This window comes from Bos indicus, chromosome 6, assembly GCF_029378745.1.
Source record: "Bos indicus isolate NIAB-ARS_2022 breed Sahiwal x Tharparkar chromosome 6, NIAB-ARS_B.indTharparkar_mat_pri_1.0, whole genome shotgun sequence".
NCBI classification, from domain to species: Eukaryota; Metazoa; Chordata; class Mammalia; order Artiodactyla; family Bovidae; genus Bos; species Bos indicus.
Window position 1 is genome coordinate 27,393,323 of NC_091765.1, and position 15,062 is coordinate 27,408,384.

At 33.5% G+C, this 15,062-nt stretch overlaps 1 protein-coding gene across 5 annotated transcripts in view; it reads left to right on the top strand.

Annotated features, from left to right (window-relative positions):
- The window catches only part of STPG2 (sperm tail PG-rich repeat containing 2), a 625,295-nt gene that overhangs the window by 245,281 nt on the left and 364,952 nt on the right, over window positions 1-15,062 (top strand). For all 5 annotated transcript variants that reach the window (XM_070791177.1, XM_070791180.1, XM_070791176.1 and 2 more), the window contains one exon: window positions 3,978-4,137. In XM_070791177.1, coding sequence (XP_070647278.1) covers window positions 3,978-4,137 — 160 coding nt within the window. The remainder of the gene's footprint in view (window positions 1-3,977; window positions 4,138-15,062) is intronic.

The window sequence follows — 15,062 nt, forward strand, 5'->3', positions numbered from 1 at the left end:
AGTCCCTGCAGGGCAAGGGAAGGAGAACATTTTTGCAGAGATGAAAAGGAAGTTGGGAGGGCTATAGAAAACAGAGTCCAGGGTATTTCATTGGCTGAGTTCTTGCCAGGAAAGAAGAGGGTATTTCTTCCTGTAGGGCTTTACTATCATCCCAGGGTATGAGAGCTCCCTCTTCTGATCTTCTGACTATAATTAATTGAGGTTTTTGTTCATTAATGCTTTAATAGATACCATTCTAAGAATTTTGCATACATCAATTATTTTAATTCTATTATAATTTATGTCATTTTTAGATAGGACCCTGGCTTTCCAGGTGAAGAAGTCAAAACACCTTAGAATTTAATTTGCGTTAAAACATAACTTTTATTTCATCAGACATTTATGGCGTTTGCCCTCAGTCTCTATTTGCGTCTTTCAGTTTGTCCTCCCACTGTTGCCTCTGGGAAGTGAACATAACTGCAAGCACTGCCAAGGCCATCACTGGAATAGATTTTTTTTAAATTCACTTTATTTAAGCTAAAAAAATAACCTCTAAAATGGAATATTTAATGTTCTCTATTTTTTTTTTTAATAACTGCCAGTTGAAAAGCTGGCATTTGAGTTTATGGCTTAAACTCATGTCCTAGGTTTTAAAAATTAGACCAGGAAGATGAGAGTCAAGTAGTTTTAGCTTTTGTGCTGGGACTCAGATTGTACTGCAAAACATGTGGGATATTCCAAACACAGGAACAGGATTCAAATACTGGGTAAAAAAAAGACATGAGAAATGTCTATTATATCCACTCATCAAATGCCTTCCCTATTTTCTGTGATGAATAAAGGATCACCAACAGAAATTTGATGATTTTACCTATACATACTATTTCCCCCTGAAATGGTGTATAAAATACAAAATATAGGTAGTGTTGTTGCTCTTTTTTTTAAAAAGTTACTTTATTTTTATTGAAGGATAATTGCTTTACAGAATTTTGCTATTTTCTGTCAAACCTCAACATGAATCAGCCATAAGTATACATATATCCTCTCCCTTTTGAAACTCCCTCCCATCTCCCTCCCCATTCCACCCCTCTAGGTTGATGCAGAGCCCATGTTTGAGTTTCCTGAGCCATACAGCAAATTCTCAATGGCTATCTATTTTGCATATAGTAATGTAAATTTCCATGTTACTGTTTCCATACATCTCACCCTCTCCATTATTGCTCTTAGACAGGCTTTCAGATTTGTCTTACTAATCCTAGGAATTAATTAATGAATGCCTAGAAAATTTACCTGACATATTAATCTCTTAGATTAAATGAGAGTTGAAGATGAGTAAGAACAGCCTAGAAACATCAGTAAAGGACACAATTAGGGAATAAGACTTTATATTTTTGGGCTCCAAAGTCACCACAGATGGTGACTGCAGCCATGAAATTAAAAGATGCTTACTCCTTGGAAGAAAAGCTATGACCAACCTAGACAGCATATTAAAAAGCAGAGACATTACATTGCCAGCAAAAGTCTGTCTAGTCAAAGCTATGGTTTTTCCAGTAGTCATGTATGGATGTGAGAGTTGAACTGTAAAGAAAGCTGAGCACCAAAGAATTGATGCTTTTGAACTGTGGTGTTGGAGAAGATTCTTGAGAGTCCTTTGGACAGCAAGGAGATCCAACCCGTCCATCCTAAAGGAAATCAGTCCTGAATATTCATTGGAAGGACTGATGCTAAAGCTGAAGCTCCAGTACTTTGACCACCTGATGCAAAGAACCGACTCATTGGAAAAGACCTTGATGCTAGGAAGCATTGATGGAAGGGGGAGAAGGGGACGACAGAGGATGAGATGGTTGGATGGAATCACTGACTCAATGGACATGAGTTTGAGTAAACTCTGGGAGTTTGGTTATGGACAGGGAGGCCTGGCATGCTGTGGTCCATGGGGTCACAAACAGTCGGACACGACTGAGTGACTGACCTGAACTGAACAGCTTTTGATAAAATGAAAATGTGTAGTATAATCAAGATCTTTGTAAAGTTTTCCTAAATACACAGAGTACTTTGTATATGAATGGTTTCTTTGTGTTTTTGTGCTCTTTTATGCTTTGCTTTCACATACCACAGAGGCAGTCCTGAAAGATCTAAAAGTCATCTTTGGAGCTATTTTACTACCATTTATCCTCAGCCTACTTTTACTAAATATACTCCTAGTGTAGACAAGAAAGAAACAGTAATTGACATTTCTCAGTTGACTTATAGATTGTGGAGTTTGTGTTTGATGGAGTTGCGTGTAAGAATCTCCTCCACCAGTCATGATCCGTGCTTTTACCTTATTTAGTGATTCTTTGGAAGTGGGAGATCATACTGTGGGCCTGTGCATGAAGGTGATGATCATAGGGATTTAAGGATCAAAGAAAGTACGTTTTATAAAGTATGGCTCCTAGATGGACTTCAAAAGTATGCTTTCTCAGTATCCAAATGTGTTTGACTTATTTGAAACATTAAAAATAAACTCTTTTCTGTTTGCCTATACTTTGATTGTTCAGTCTTGTTTTCTACATTGAAATTAGCTTTTGTAGAATAGTAAGGTTGTGTATTAGATATTCAGTCATGTCCAACTGTTTGCAACCTCATGCACTGTCACCTGCCAGGTTCCTCTGTCCATGGAATTCTCCAGGCAACAGTACTGGAGTAGGTAGACATTCCCTTCTCCAGGAAATCTTCCCTATCCAGGGATTGAACCCAGGTCTCCTGCATTGCTGGCAGATTCTTTACCATCTGAACCACCAGGGAATAGTAAGATTAGCAAACCCATTTGTAGATTCAGGGACCAATCTAAGTATTTGTTTTAACTAATTTAAACCTCACAGCAACTCAGTGACATAGAATATAAGTTCTGTCGTTTTCCCACTTACAGATGAAGACACTGGGAATTACAGAGGTTAAGTAGCTTGGTTAGGGTCCTACAGCAAGTAAGAAGCAAATATTTGGAACCAAAAACGTCTAGTGCTAGGACCTCCACCCTTAGCCACAAGACGAGTCTCCTGCCTGCCTGAAAATTATTAAAACTTAAAAAATATTATCTTTGTACATAAAACAGATGAACAGATTTGTTATATATAAAACATTATTTTTTGAAATTATTTGAAGAAAATGAGTTTTAAAAGTTTTCATTGAGGTAATTAGCTAATGGTTTGTAGGCATTAATTGTGTAACAAATATATAATATTTTTATTTTGTTTAGATTATTATAGTTATTAATATCCATGTGGTTTATGTTGATTAAAAATGTTAATATAACTGTAGAGCATGTTAAGAGCCATAAGTGATGAAAGGGGGAAGCCTTTTAACCTAATTGAAATCTATTAAAATGAAATAAGCAGTCTCATTTGTAGGATAAGTAAAGTATGCTCACATAGGATGGTAAAGCAGGAATAGTTTTGCTACTTAAAAAGATAAATAATCAGTGTTCTATAAAAAATTTGATTTTTATTGTGAAATTTGAAAATTAGAGTTTGATGTATATTATGAAGGGCTTCCCAGTGGCTCAGTGGTAAAGAATTCACATGCAATGCAGGAGATGTGAGTTGGATCCCTGGGTCCAGAAGATCCTATGGAGAAGGCCATGACAACACATGACAACTCCAGTATTCTTGCCTGGGAAATCCTATGGATGAGGAGCTTGGTGATCTATAGTCCATGTGATTGCAGAGTCAGACATGATTTAGCGACTAAACAACAATAACAACTATATTATGAAGACTAATTTTTTAAGAATGTGAATCTGTACTTCATGATTCTGTTCATATTAATTTTTTGTGAGTCAGTTTATAGTTCGTTTAGGAGAGGATAATTTAGGGATACTCTTTTAAATTTCTATTTTTAATAATGAAGTAAAAGTTTTGTATTTTTCTACGTATGTCATTTTATAGTGTGAACATCTATGCTACATCTTTCTGGAAATTTCCTATATGTTTATGCTGGTTCATTGAAATCTGTTTCAGGGTGTTCCAGCACCAGGTGCCTATGATGTTCAAAAATCATATGAGATGTCTCAAATTCAACATAAATACATGCCACCTCGTACTTTTGTGGCTAGAATAAAACATGCCTCCTTTCTTAGCACAACACCTCGGTGCCTAGACAAAGTGGATGATGGGCCAGGTAAGTAAAGATTGTCTTTTTAAAGATATGAGGAAAAAAATCTAAGGTTTCCTTATTAAAATAGATAATTGTAAATATATGTTTACATTTACCATGTCTCTTTTAAGTTTGCAGGACAAAAAATAAAAAAAACAAAAAACAACCTAAATCTGCTTATTTAGTGAAAGATGTTAGATTTTTTTCAACTGTACGGTTTGTTTGGAATTTTATATCTTTTAATTTTTCCAAAGACAATTTTACTAATTTTACTACAGCTAATAAGTCATCTCCTATTAGAGAAAAAAACGAACTCTAAATATGCTATATTATTAGAGGAGAAATAACTACTGATTTGGAAAATCAGTCATATACAAGGTATATATCTTGTACATATCATGCCAGTCTTATGGAATTATTTAAATTTTCCTCAAGTATTAAGAAAGCAACTATTTAAAAGCTAAATGTTTTTATCAGGGCTTGAAATACCAAAAGGAATTTTGATTTTTAGAATTGCAATTAGTTCAGCTACTAGTAATTACATTTTTGTACTAAAATATAATGAAATAGCTTTTCTTGGTAATGAAAATGAATTGGTAAGTCTATTGCATACCAGAGTGCTAAAGAATCAGAACATGAGTTTTCAACAGTAATTTACAAATGTATTGCCAATAAATAATCAAACTATTGTAATGAATCTTTATGAGACTATAAAAAGGAAAAAATGAAATAGAATAGAGAAAATTAAGAGATTTTAAAGAAGAATCAAACAGGAGAATATGATGGGTCAAACAAATAAGAATACTTGGGAAACCCTGAAATCCCCAGAGGCTTGCTTTATTTTTCACTTTCAAGAATCAGGTATATTACCAACTTACAGGTCCATTTGAAGTCCAAATTTAGCTTTCCTTAGTTTCTTTTTCACCTTTTGAGTTATTGTGCCATTGTATATTTTGTCAGGTTTTAGCTTTGTTTGAAATATCAGTAGAATTCAATTACCTTTACTGTGTCCATAACCACACTCAATATATGGTCACCCAGAAATGTTTTAGGGAAATTAATTCTTTGAAGTTGAGGTATCATCACTGTCACCAAGACCAAGAACAATCAATCAAGTAACAGATATCTATTCCAGAGTCCCTTAAAGTAGATTAGATTGGTTTTCATATTTTCTGAAGATTTTTTTCCTTTGCTTTTACTCTCATCTCCATAAAGTGTATTATAGATAGAATGCATAGTAAGAGTTTGAGTTAAGTTCCAGAATTGGAATATGACTTTTCATTACTTCAATATTTAGCCTCAGGCAAGTAAACTGTTTCATTAGTTTCTATTTTACAAAATTGAGATAATACTTGCCACCTACTTGACTCTCATGAGAATATGAAAGATTAATAAAACTATACTTCAAAGTCATTTTCAGAATATTTGAATCTCCTAGAAGTATAAAATCTTATTATAATATGAAACATGTTTCTTCTTAGTGCCAAGCCAGCAATAGCTTCTGAAAGAATTTGGGATAGGGAAATATCTTCATTATGAAGACAATTATTATTTGGAAGTCAAAGACATATGGGCTGTCAACGTCACTATACAACTGTAGATTAGCTAGTTAACTAAATGAAAAGAGTTTATCACAATAAGCCAATACTTCATTAAGTTTGCCATCCTGCATCTTAAAGTAGCCTACAATTCAAATAAATGATAGCAGATATCCCACATGCCTCTATAATCAACACATTCGAAAAAATATATGCATTTCTGAAGCTATTACCTGATGCCATGATTATGAAATTTGATTTCCTCTGACACAATGTAGATACTGTAATATTATAGAATGATTCATTTTTTTGAACTTAATCTTAAAATATATAGTCCAAAATATGTCTCTTACATATATTTAATAGGTAACCAGGGCCAATTCAATTAATATCCATACCTTGTTTTGGTAATTGAAGATTAACTTCTGTTTGTCCTGTTACATTGATTTAATCTAGGAAAATAAGTCAGGTGTGTATCAACTCTCTGAATAGGTTCATCTTATTTTGTTGATTTTTGTTTAGGCTAGATTTTTTATCGACCAATATGACAAGCAGTTCTTAATTCTATAATAAGAATAGCCCATTTATATTTATAGTTCTTAATACCATTTAACTTTTGTTGGGGACAACTAGTATGTTAAATCTTTAGGCTTTTGTTTTAAATCATTGGTATATGATCAAAAGGTACAATGATAGTAATTCTGTTGGTTATATGTTTTGTGTCAACGTTTATCCCAAGAATGATATTCTTTCTTATCATATCTTCTTAGAAAAAGAGTGGGTTTTTTTTAATCCCTAATATTTGTCATTTAAATCTTAGTAATTGTTTTACCTTAATACCAGTGATAAGAGCCATTTGGGTTTTATGTCAAATTATTTATCAGCCAGATAAAATTATTTTCTGTTACTATATATGTGTATTTGTATACATTTGGAACTATAAGACTGAGTTAATTTATAGAGCCTGATATTCATGTTTCTTCCTTGAGTCATGACATTGGCAAGAAGAATTGAGTGCTTTGCCTTACAGAACTTAAAGAACATGTACCTATAATAGAATAATAGGCAAGTTAAAAATTTATTACTGTCTGATATTTGTAGGTAAAAGTGGTAAGAACTGAGATTGATAAATGACATAATATGAGTTTGGTTGACATATGAATAGTATTCTTGGGACTCACAAACTTATAGGATATTCAATCACTGAACATTCTATAGCTGTGTATTTATTTCAAATTATTTTAGAACTTTTATTAACACTATGGAAGTGATTTTGTTTTATTCAAATGAAGTCTTTTCTTTGAAGTTATTCAAGAAGGATAAAACTCATTTTCATTAGTCTAAATTAAAGGAGAAGTAGTATAGTTGCAGTCAGTATACTGTATACCATTAAATGTTGTGTAACCAATAAAAACACATTTGAATCATTTAATGAGGAAGTTATTAAATGAGGTGTATCACATTATAAAGCAATCTACTCTTACACACCACGTTTTAATTCAGGGATATGTAAATGACTTTGTGATTAATCCAGTTCAGGTAAAGTAAAATTGTTAAGTGTAAAGAGAATTAAACATTATTTTTTCTCTCATATTTAACCTGTTTTTGGACATTTGGAGGAGGAAAATACTCAGCAAATTTAAAAAGAAAATGAATGAAAACATTGAGAATGTGGAAATTTGGGGACTCTTGTATCACAGTGGAAGTATAAGTTGATGTCAGTGATTCTAAAGGACAAGCTGGCAGAATGTTTCAAATATACATCCCATTTAACCTTAACATTCTACTTCTGTGATTCCTCTGTGAAGTAATTGATAATATGCCTGAAGTTTTACACATCAAGTATATTCATCCAAGAATACTAAAAATGAAAAGTTTTAAATATATTAAATGAAAGAAAATAGGTAATTCTGATGTAAAAGCTGAATAGAGTCCTATGAAAAATTTTAAAATGGTATATATCATTTAAACCTGATAATAGGATAGGATTAATTTGATCAGTCATTCAACAAATATGTACCAAGAGCCTCTTACATATTAAGCACTGTTCCAGGGACTTGTGATAGAGCCGTGAACAAGATGTAAACATTGTTTCATGGAGCAAAACTTTAGGCGTGAGACATTTAATAAATAAATGAATAAATAGATCAATAGGTTGATAAATGAGGGAAGGAAAAGAAAGAATACAAGATGGTTATACATGCTATGGAGAAAAATGAGAAAAAAGGAAGAATGGGAGTTCATTGTGGGTTCTGCATCAGTTTAAAAAGTGTTATCAGTGAAGAGCTTACTTGGAAAATAATATGTGATTAAACAACCTTAGGCTCGTGAAAGATTTTGTTTTGCTTTTCAATTTTTGCTTTCTCTATATGAACATACACTGTTTTATAGTAAGTAAAAATGATTTAAAATTGTAATAAAACAATTGAAATTTAAAGCATAATTTTAATTAAAATCAATGTTTAAGTGAATAATAGATTAAACAATACATAGTATAAATATAACACTTGTAAGCTGAACATAACAGATACTGAGACTGTTTTTATATAGAAAGCATAGATCATTTCTAATGAAAACAGTGTGATTTATGTATCACATTCCTATGGGAAATTATTTTAGGAAACAAATATAATTCATCTTTGAAGTTAATTGAACACATCCCATGAAGATGTTTTTGTTCACTTTTTTAATAAATATAAGTGGTACCTTTGATATAAAAATCAGTGTAGTGTGAAAACTAATTATTTATTCTATTTTCTCAGTCGTTTGTAATATTATAGCTTCAGAAATACTAAAGAGTTTGTCAAAATGCAGTTCATCCCACTTGCTGAGTGCTGTTGCAATAAACATGTAATTTTTTGGCTTGTTGTTCTATAGCTTCCAGAAATGCTTTTGGGCTCTGAAAATGCAGTATAATTCTGAGTATAGGCAAAAATTGATCAGATCAATATTGGAAACTTGCTGATTTTATATCATTATTAAAAATAGTGAAATTTTATTACTGAAAGTAAGATAACTTTATTTGATTTGCTTTCAAATTGTTTTGTTTCTTTGGGTACTTCATATATCAGGTAAATTCTTATTTATATACAATTTGAGAAAGATCAATTTATTTACTAGGTGTATCTTAAAGGTAAAATTACCCTGTATGTAGTATACAGAAAATGAATTTTCTGAGTCATTCCCTTTTTGTATACTAAAGAATCTTTGAAGACAATGGAAAAAGCTTTATTTGAGGAGAAATTAACTATGTTGGGGGAGGGGAAGAAAGGACTGATGCAAAATATTTTAGAACACAAAGGTTAACAGAATCAAAATCTGAAATAGAATGGTAGCCTTAAAGCAGAAAATGGACTTTGTTTATTTAGGTGCAAGGTAAGATGTAAAGAATAACTGAAAATATATAGATTTTATATATAGAGATAATACAAGTATAACTCTTTTTTTGTACTTTGCATTATTGCACTTTACTGATACAGCTTTTTTTTAAAAAAAAATAAACTGATGCTCTGTGGCCACCCTGTTGAGCAAGTCTATCCACACCATTTTTCTAACAGCATTTCTCACTTCCTGTCTCTGTGTCACATTTTGGTAATTCTCACAATATTTCAAGATTTTAATTATTATTATATTTGTTATGGTGACTTGTAGTCTGTGATCTTTGATATTACTGTTTTAATTGCTTGGGGACATCATGAACTACACCCATATAAGATGGCAAACTTAGCTGGTAAATGTCATGTGTGTTCTGACTGCTCCATCAACTTGTAATTCCCTCTCTCACTCTTTCAGGCCTCCCTATTCTTTGATACGTAACAATATGGAAATCAGGCCAATTAATAACCCTAAAATAGCCTATAAGTGTTCAAGTGAAAGGAAATGTTACATCCCTCACTTTAAATCAAAAGCTAGAAATGATCAGGTTTAGTGAGAAAGGCATGTTTGAAAGCTGAGATAGGCTGATATGATATAATATTGTTGCCTATAATCACTGTGCTATGCCTTAAATCTCTATGACTTATTAGTTTTAAGTTGCGTACCCTTAAATAACCCTTTAATAAATAAGAGGAGAGAACATCTCTCCTCTTATCCCATTCCCAGTCCCTAGTCACCACCATTTTACTCTTTTTTTGGAGTTTGACTTTAGATTTCCACATGTAAGTGATATCAATACAGTATTTTTCTTTCTCTCTCTGACTTATCTTAGTATAATGTCATTGAAGTCCATCTATGTTATTATTTCAATTGGCAAGATTTCCTTCTTTCTTGTAGTTGAACAATATTCTATTGTTTGTGTGTGGCATGGGCCACATCGCCTATATCTTTACCTTTTCATGAGCACTTAAGGTTGTATCCCTATCTTGGCTAATGTGAATAGTACTGCAATAAATATGGGAGTGCTTGTATCTCTTCAATAGTGCAGCTGCTCTTTATACAGATTTCTTAAACACAGAACGTGACATTACAAAGCATTCAACATGTGCAGTATATAATAGCAAGCTTGGAAAGTACATAGTGGCAAATCCTCATGGAATCTAAAATAAGTATAATAAATGATGAATTTATAATTGCATATATATCTTTGTAGTAGATCAAAGCACTATGTGTTCAAAATTTTTTCACATTTCATCTGTAACAACAAAATATTTTGCTTATTAAATGATATGGTGACTTCAAGGAAAAAACAACTGTTTCACAAATTTATATAATCCTCAGTTATAATTCATGAAGATGTTCAGCTTCAGTGAGTGAACTGAAAGTTGCTCAATCGTATCCAATTGTTTGTGACCCCATGGACTGTAGCCCACCAGGCTCTTCTGTCCATGAAATTCTCTAGGCCAGAATACTGGAGTGGATAGCCTTTCCTTTCTCCAGAGGATCTTCCCAGCATAGGGATCGAATCAGGGTCTCCTGAATCACAGGCGGATTCTTTACCAACTGAGCTCTCAGGGAAGCCCTTGGACCTTCAAATCTGAATGAAGCTAATCAAATTAAATCTTAACAAAAATGTGTGAAAATATAATACAACTCTAAGTGGTCAGCCTTGCCTTCTAATGGAAGAAGTTGTCTCAATAGTTAGGAGGCTTCTTATCACTGGAGGTCTCTATTCATGAACTGAATGACTTAACTTTCAGGAATGCTTTGGGATAGATTTCTGCAGAGTGGGAAGTTGGATCTGAGAAACTTTAAGCCCCCCACCCCTTTGCACTGTGTCCAAGTCTAATAATTCTCTAAATTATGAGCAGGCAGCTAGCATAAGGGCTTCCCAGGTGGTGCAGTGGTAAACAATCCACCTGCCGATGCAAGAGACGCAAGAGATGCAGCTTCAACCCTTGGGTTGAGAAGATCCCCTGGAATAGGAAATGGCAACCCACTCTAGTATTCTTGCTAGAAAATCCCATGGAAGAGGAGTCCAGTGGGCTACAGTCCATGGGGTCACAAAGAGTTAGACATGGCTAAGCACGTGCATGAATGTGGCTAGTATACAAGAATGTAAATTATACAAGAATGTAAATTATATTGTGATTGTAATACAAGAATGTAAATATTATATAAATTATACAAGATTATAAATTATTTTTTTCAAGATTATAAATTATAATGTGATTATAATGAGATTATTTATGAAGGAAATTTAAATTTATAGAGAATAAGGGTAAATAATACCATCTCTAATCTGTATTCAAAATTTTAGGACTTTTTCCCTAAAGACATCATATTAAATATTTCATTTTCACCTATATAATATAGGTCTAATTCCATTTTTGTCACTAATGTCACTGATAATAGTAGGTCTTGAATAGGAATCACTTTTAGCAAGAACAGTAATTTATCAACACTTCATAGTGTCAACAGACACTTTTCAGAATACTTTGTGTGTATTAACTAGTTTAATTTTCACAACAATCCTGTAGTTACCACACTCTACAGAAAAAGTAACCAAATCTTAGTTTATGTTACTTGCCTAAACTCTTACATTTCGAAGATAGCAGGCATTCAAATATAAGATGTTGGCACATGGACCTGTGCTTTTAACTGCTGTTTTCTAAGTATAGTTTTAATTAATAAATTGACATTAAATTTATAAATCCTTTTGTTATGAGCCTGATTAGAATGAATTCTTTCTCATTCCTTGGGGTTTTTATATGCCTGTATATATACATATATAAATGATCAAATAGAACATATAAAGATGAGTCAGTTGTAAGATAGAGACTCTATTAATAGTATGAGGTAGGTCAGTCCCTAGGCAATAATTTAACTTGACTTTATAAACAGAGTTTCTGAGGATGACATGCAGCCCCCTGATACAGTTTTAAGTGTAGACATGATCTTCATTTCCTGGTACCTTTTGCATTCCTTTGTATATAAGGGAAATGTGTTTATAACTGAAGGATGAAGGAAGATCTCAGGGGAGAAGAGGATTAGAAGAAAAGCAGAAGAAAATGAAATGTATGATAATGCATCTGTTCTCAATATGCTTCTTGGACCAGGTTTTAGTTCCTATGGCAAGAGGAGTAAGAACTAGAAATGAGATTTTCATGAAAGATAGGTAAGATCTGGAATAAAGGCATTTCTAGAAAGATTTAAAAAGCAACATGAGACTCTAGGTCCAAGCAGTATTGCTTTAGGGACCAAAATGTGATAAAATGTCGACGTGTTGTTGAAGACACCCTTCTCCTTCAGGGAATCCTATTTCATTAGGATGGGAAGGTCGAGCAGGATCTACATTGTTAACAAGCACCCAGACTAAGTCTAATGCAAGTGAGTTAGGATTTATCATTTCTCAATGTGTCACAGTTATCTTATTTAGGATTCGTCATATGTTTTCTTAAGTCATCCATAATTTTGAGTTATTTTCTAATTATTGAGTATGGAATTCTTACCCATATCTGTAGGTCCCAGCTCAAGCTAACAAAATGAGAGTGTTCCTATTCATTCTATTTGTTTTCCTGTATACTTCCCCCTTGGGCCTTAAGACAAACTGAAGCAATACCAAGAAACTTAATATATCAATATTAAACCAGGTTCTCCAGAAACAGACCCAGAGATAAGAATTAAAATTATTTATTAAGGAGGTATCTATGAGAAATTGGTAAAAGATTGGGAAAAACAGGAATTGGAAGGGGTGGAAGCCCAGCAGAAATGCAGTCTATGGCAAAGTCCTACAGAGGGAAGCCTAAGTTTAGCCTGATCACCAAGGGAATAGGGGTCTTCCCTGGTGGCTCAGACGGTAAAGCATCTGCCGGCATTGCGGGAGACCTGGGTTCGATCCCTGAGTTGGGAAGAGCCCCGGGAGAAGGAAATGGCAACCCACTCCAGTATTCTGGCCTGGAAAATTCCATGGACAGAAGAGCCTGGTGGGCTACAGCCCACTGGGTCGCAAAGAGTTGGACACGACTGTGAGCGACTTTCACTTCACTTCAGTAAGTTCTTACATTATGATAGACATCACGATAATCACTTTGAAAGCAAGGCCTAATTTGAGACTCCAAGGGGATACTTGCAATGCAAGCTATACCTAAAAGCTGTCCTGTTCAGAAACAAAAGTACTGACACTTTCATACTTGTATATCTATCAGCCATTGATTAAGGGCTGCCTTGGGGGCACATAAAATCCCATGTACATCTGAATCTCTGAGCTTATAGGCAAACTGGGCTCCTGACAGCATTCTTCTGAAAAACAGCCATAGATGCTGGCTGCTGTAAGAAAAAGTACACAGTAGTTGGAAATGTGTAAAATGTACTAACAACAATCTGAGAAATCTGGACAGAGCACTGACATTATCAGCTTACCTGAAGTTTTTTTAATTTTTATTTTTATTTTCATTGACTTAACTGTCTTTTTATCATCAGGTTTTTTTAAAAGTTATTTTTAATTGGAGGATAATTGCTTTACAATGTTGTGTTGGTTTCTCCCATACAACGTGAGTATACATATATCTCCTCCCTCTTGAGCCTACCTCCTCTGTCCCATCCCACCCCTCTAGATCATCACACAGCACTGGGCTGAGATCCCTGTGTTATATAGCAACTTCAACTAGCTATCTCTTATATGCATGATTGTGTATATACATCAGTGCTACCTTGTCAGTTTGTCCCACCCTCTCCTTCCCCCTCTGTGTAAAAAATCAACAAATATTGTAAGGTTGTACTCTGGCCATCCACTGTGCTGGATACAATGATTTTGGAAATGCAAAAGGAAATTCAATTTAATCGAATATTTGTAAGCTGAGTTAATTCACAATTTATCTTTTTTAAGGCTTTTTTTTTTTTTTTTTTTTTTTAGGACTGGACCTTTAAAGGAATTTAACAAAATGCACCTTAGAAAGTCCAAAATTAATAACCTAAGCATGGGGGTTGGTAGACTAATCCATTGATTGATATTTAAGATAAATATAAAAAGTATTTATGTTATTCCATTTTATCAGAATACTGTAAGTTACCAAAGTAAAGCAAATTATGTCAGCAAAAGTAAAGCAAATTGTACTGGACAGACTTTGCATTTTATGATGCCAATTATTTGATATGATTCTTTCCTTCTTCCATTAATGGATTCATTCTTCCAATAAATGTAGTGAGCAGCTAATTTGCGCCAGGCAGTAACTGAATTTCTGAAAGTAAATAGAAAAAAGATATTTCCTGCATTGTGTGTGTGTGTTTGTGTGTGTGTGTGTGCATGTGCTCACGTAAGCATGCTCAGTCATGTCTGACTCTGCAATGCCATGGACTGGGATTTTTCAGGCAAGAGTACTGTAGTGGGTTGCCATTTCCTACTCCAGGGGGTCTTTCCAACTCAGAAATCCAAACCCACATCTCCTGTGTTGGCAGGTGGATTCTTTCCCACTGTGCCATTAATAGAGTTTAAAATATAAGCTTTTCAAAGGTAATATGGTGGCACAGTGGTAAAGAATCTTCTTGCCAGTGCAGGAGACATGAGTTCAATCCCTGGGTTGGAAAGATCCCCTGGAGAAGAAAATGGCAACCTACTCTAATATTCTTGCCCAGGGAATCCCATGAACAGAGGAGCCTAGTGGGCTATAAAACATGGGGTTGCAAAGAGTCAGACATGACTTAGCTACTGAAGTACAACAAACAACATGCAATTATAGTTTATATTTTATAATTTTGTAATTTTAAGTCATGTTTATCATTAATTTTTAAATATTTGAGTTACTTTTTTTGTATTCATTAGAACATAAGTAAAAATATTTTCTAAAATGAATTTAATAAAAAGCACACACTTGTACTCACCATGAAAAACAAAATATATTGGTTTTAAATATCAATAATGCATTATATGTCCATAAGGGCTACTATATCCTGTTACTATTTTTGTTTCTTTATGAGCTAATATTTATATGTTGTGATAATTAAACAGTGTATTTGTTGTTCTTTCTTGAACACATT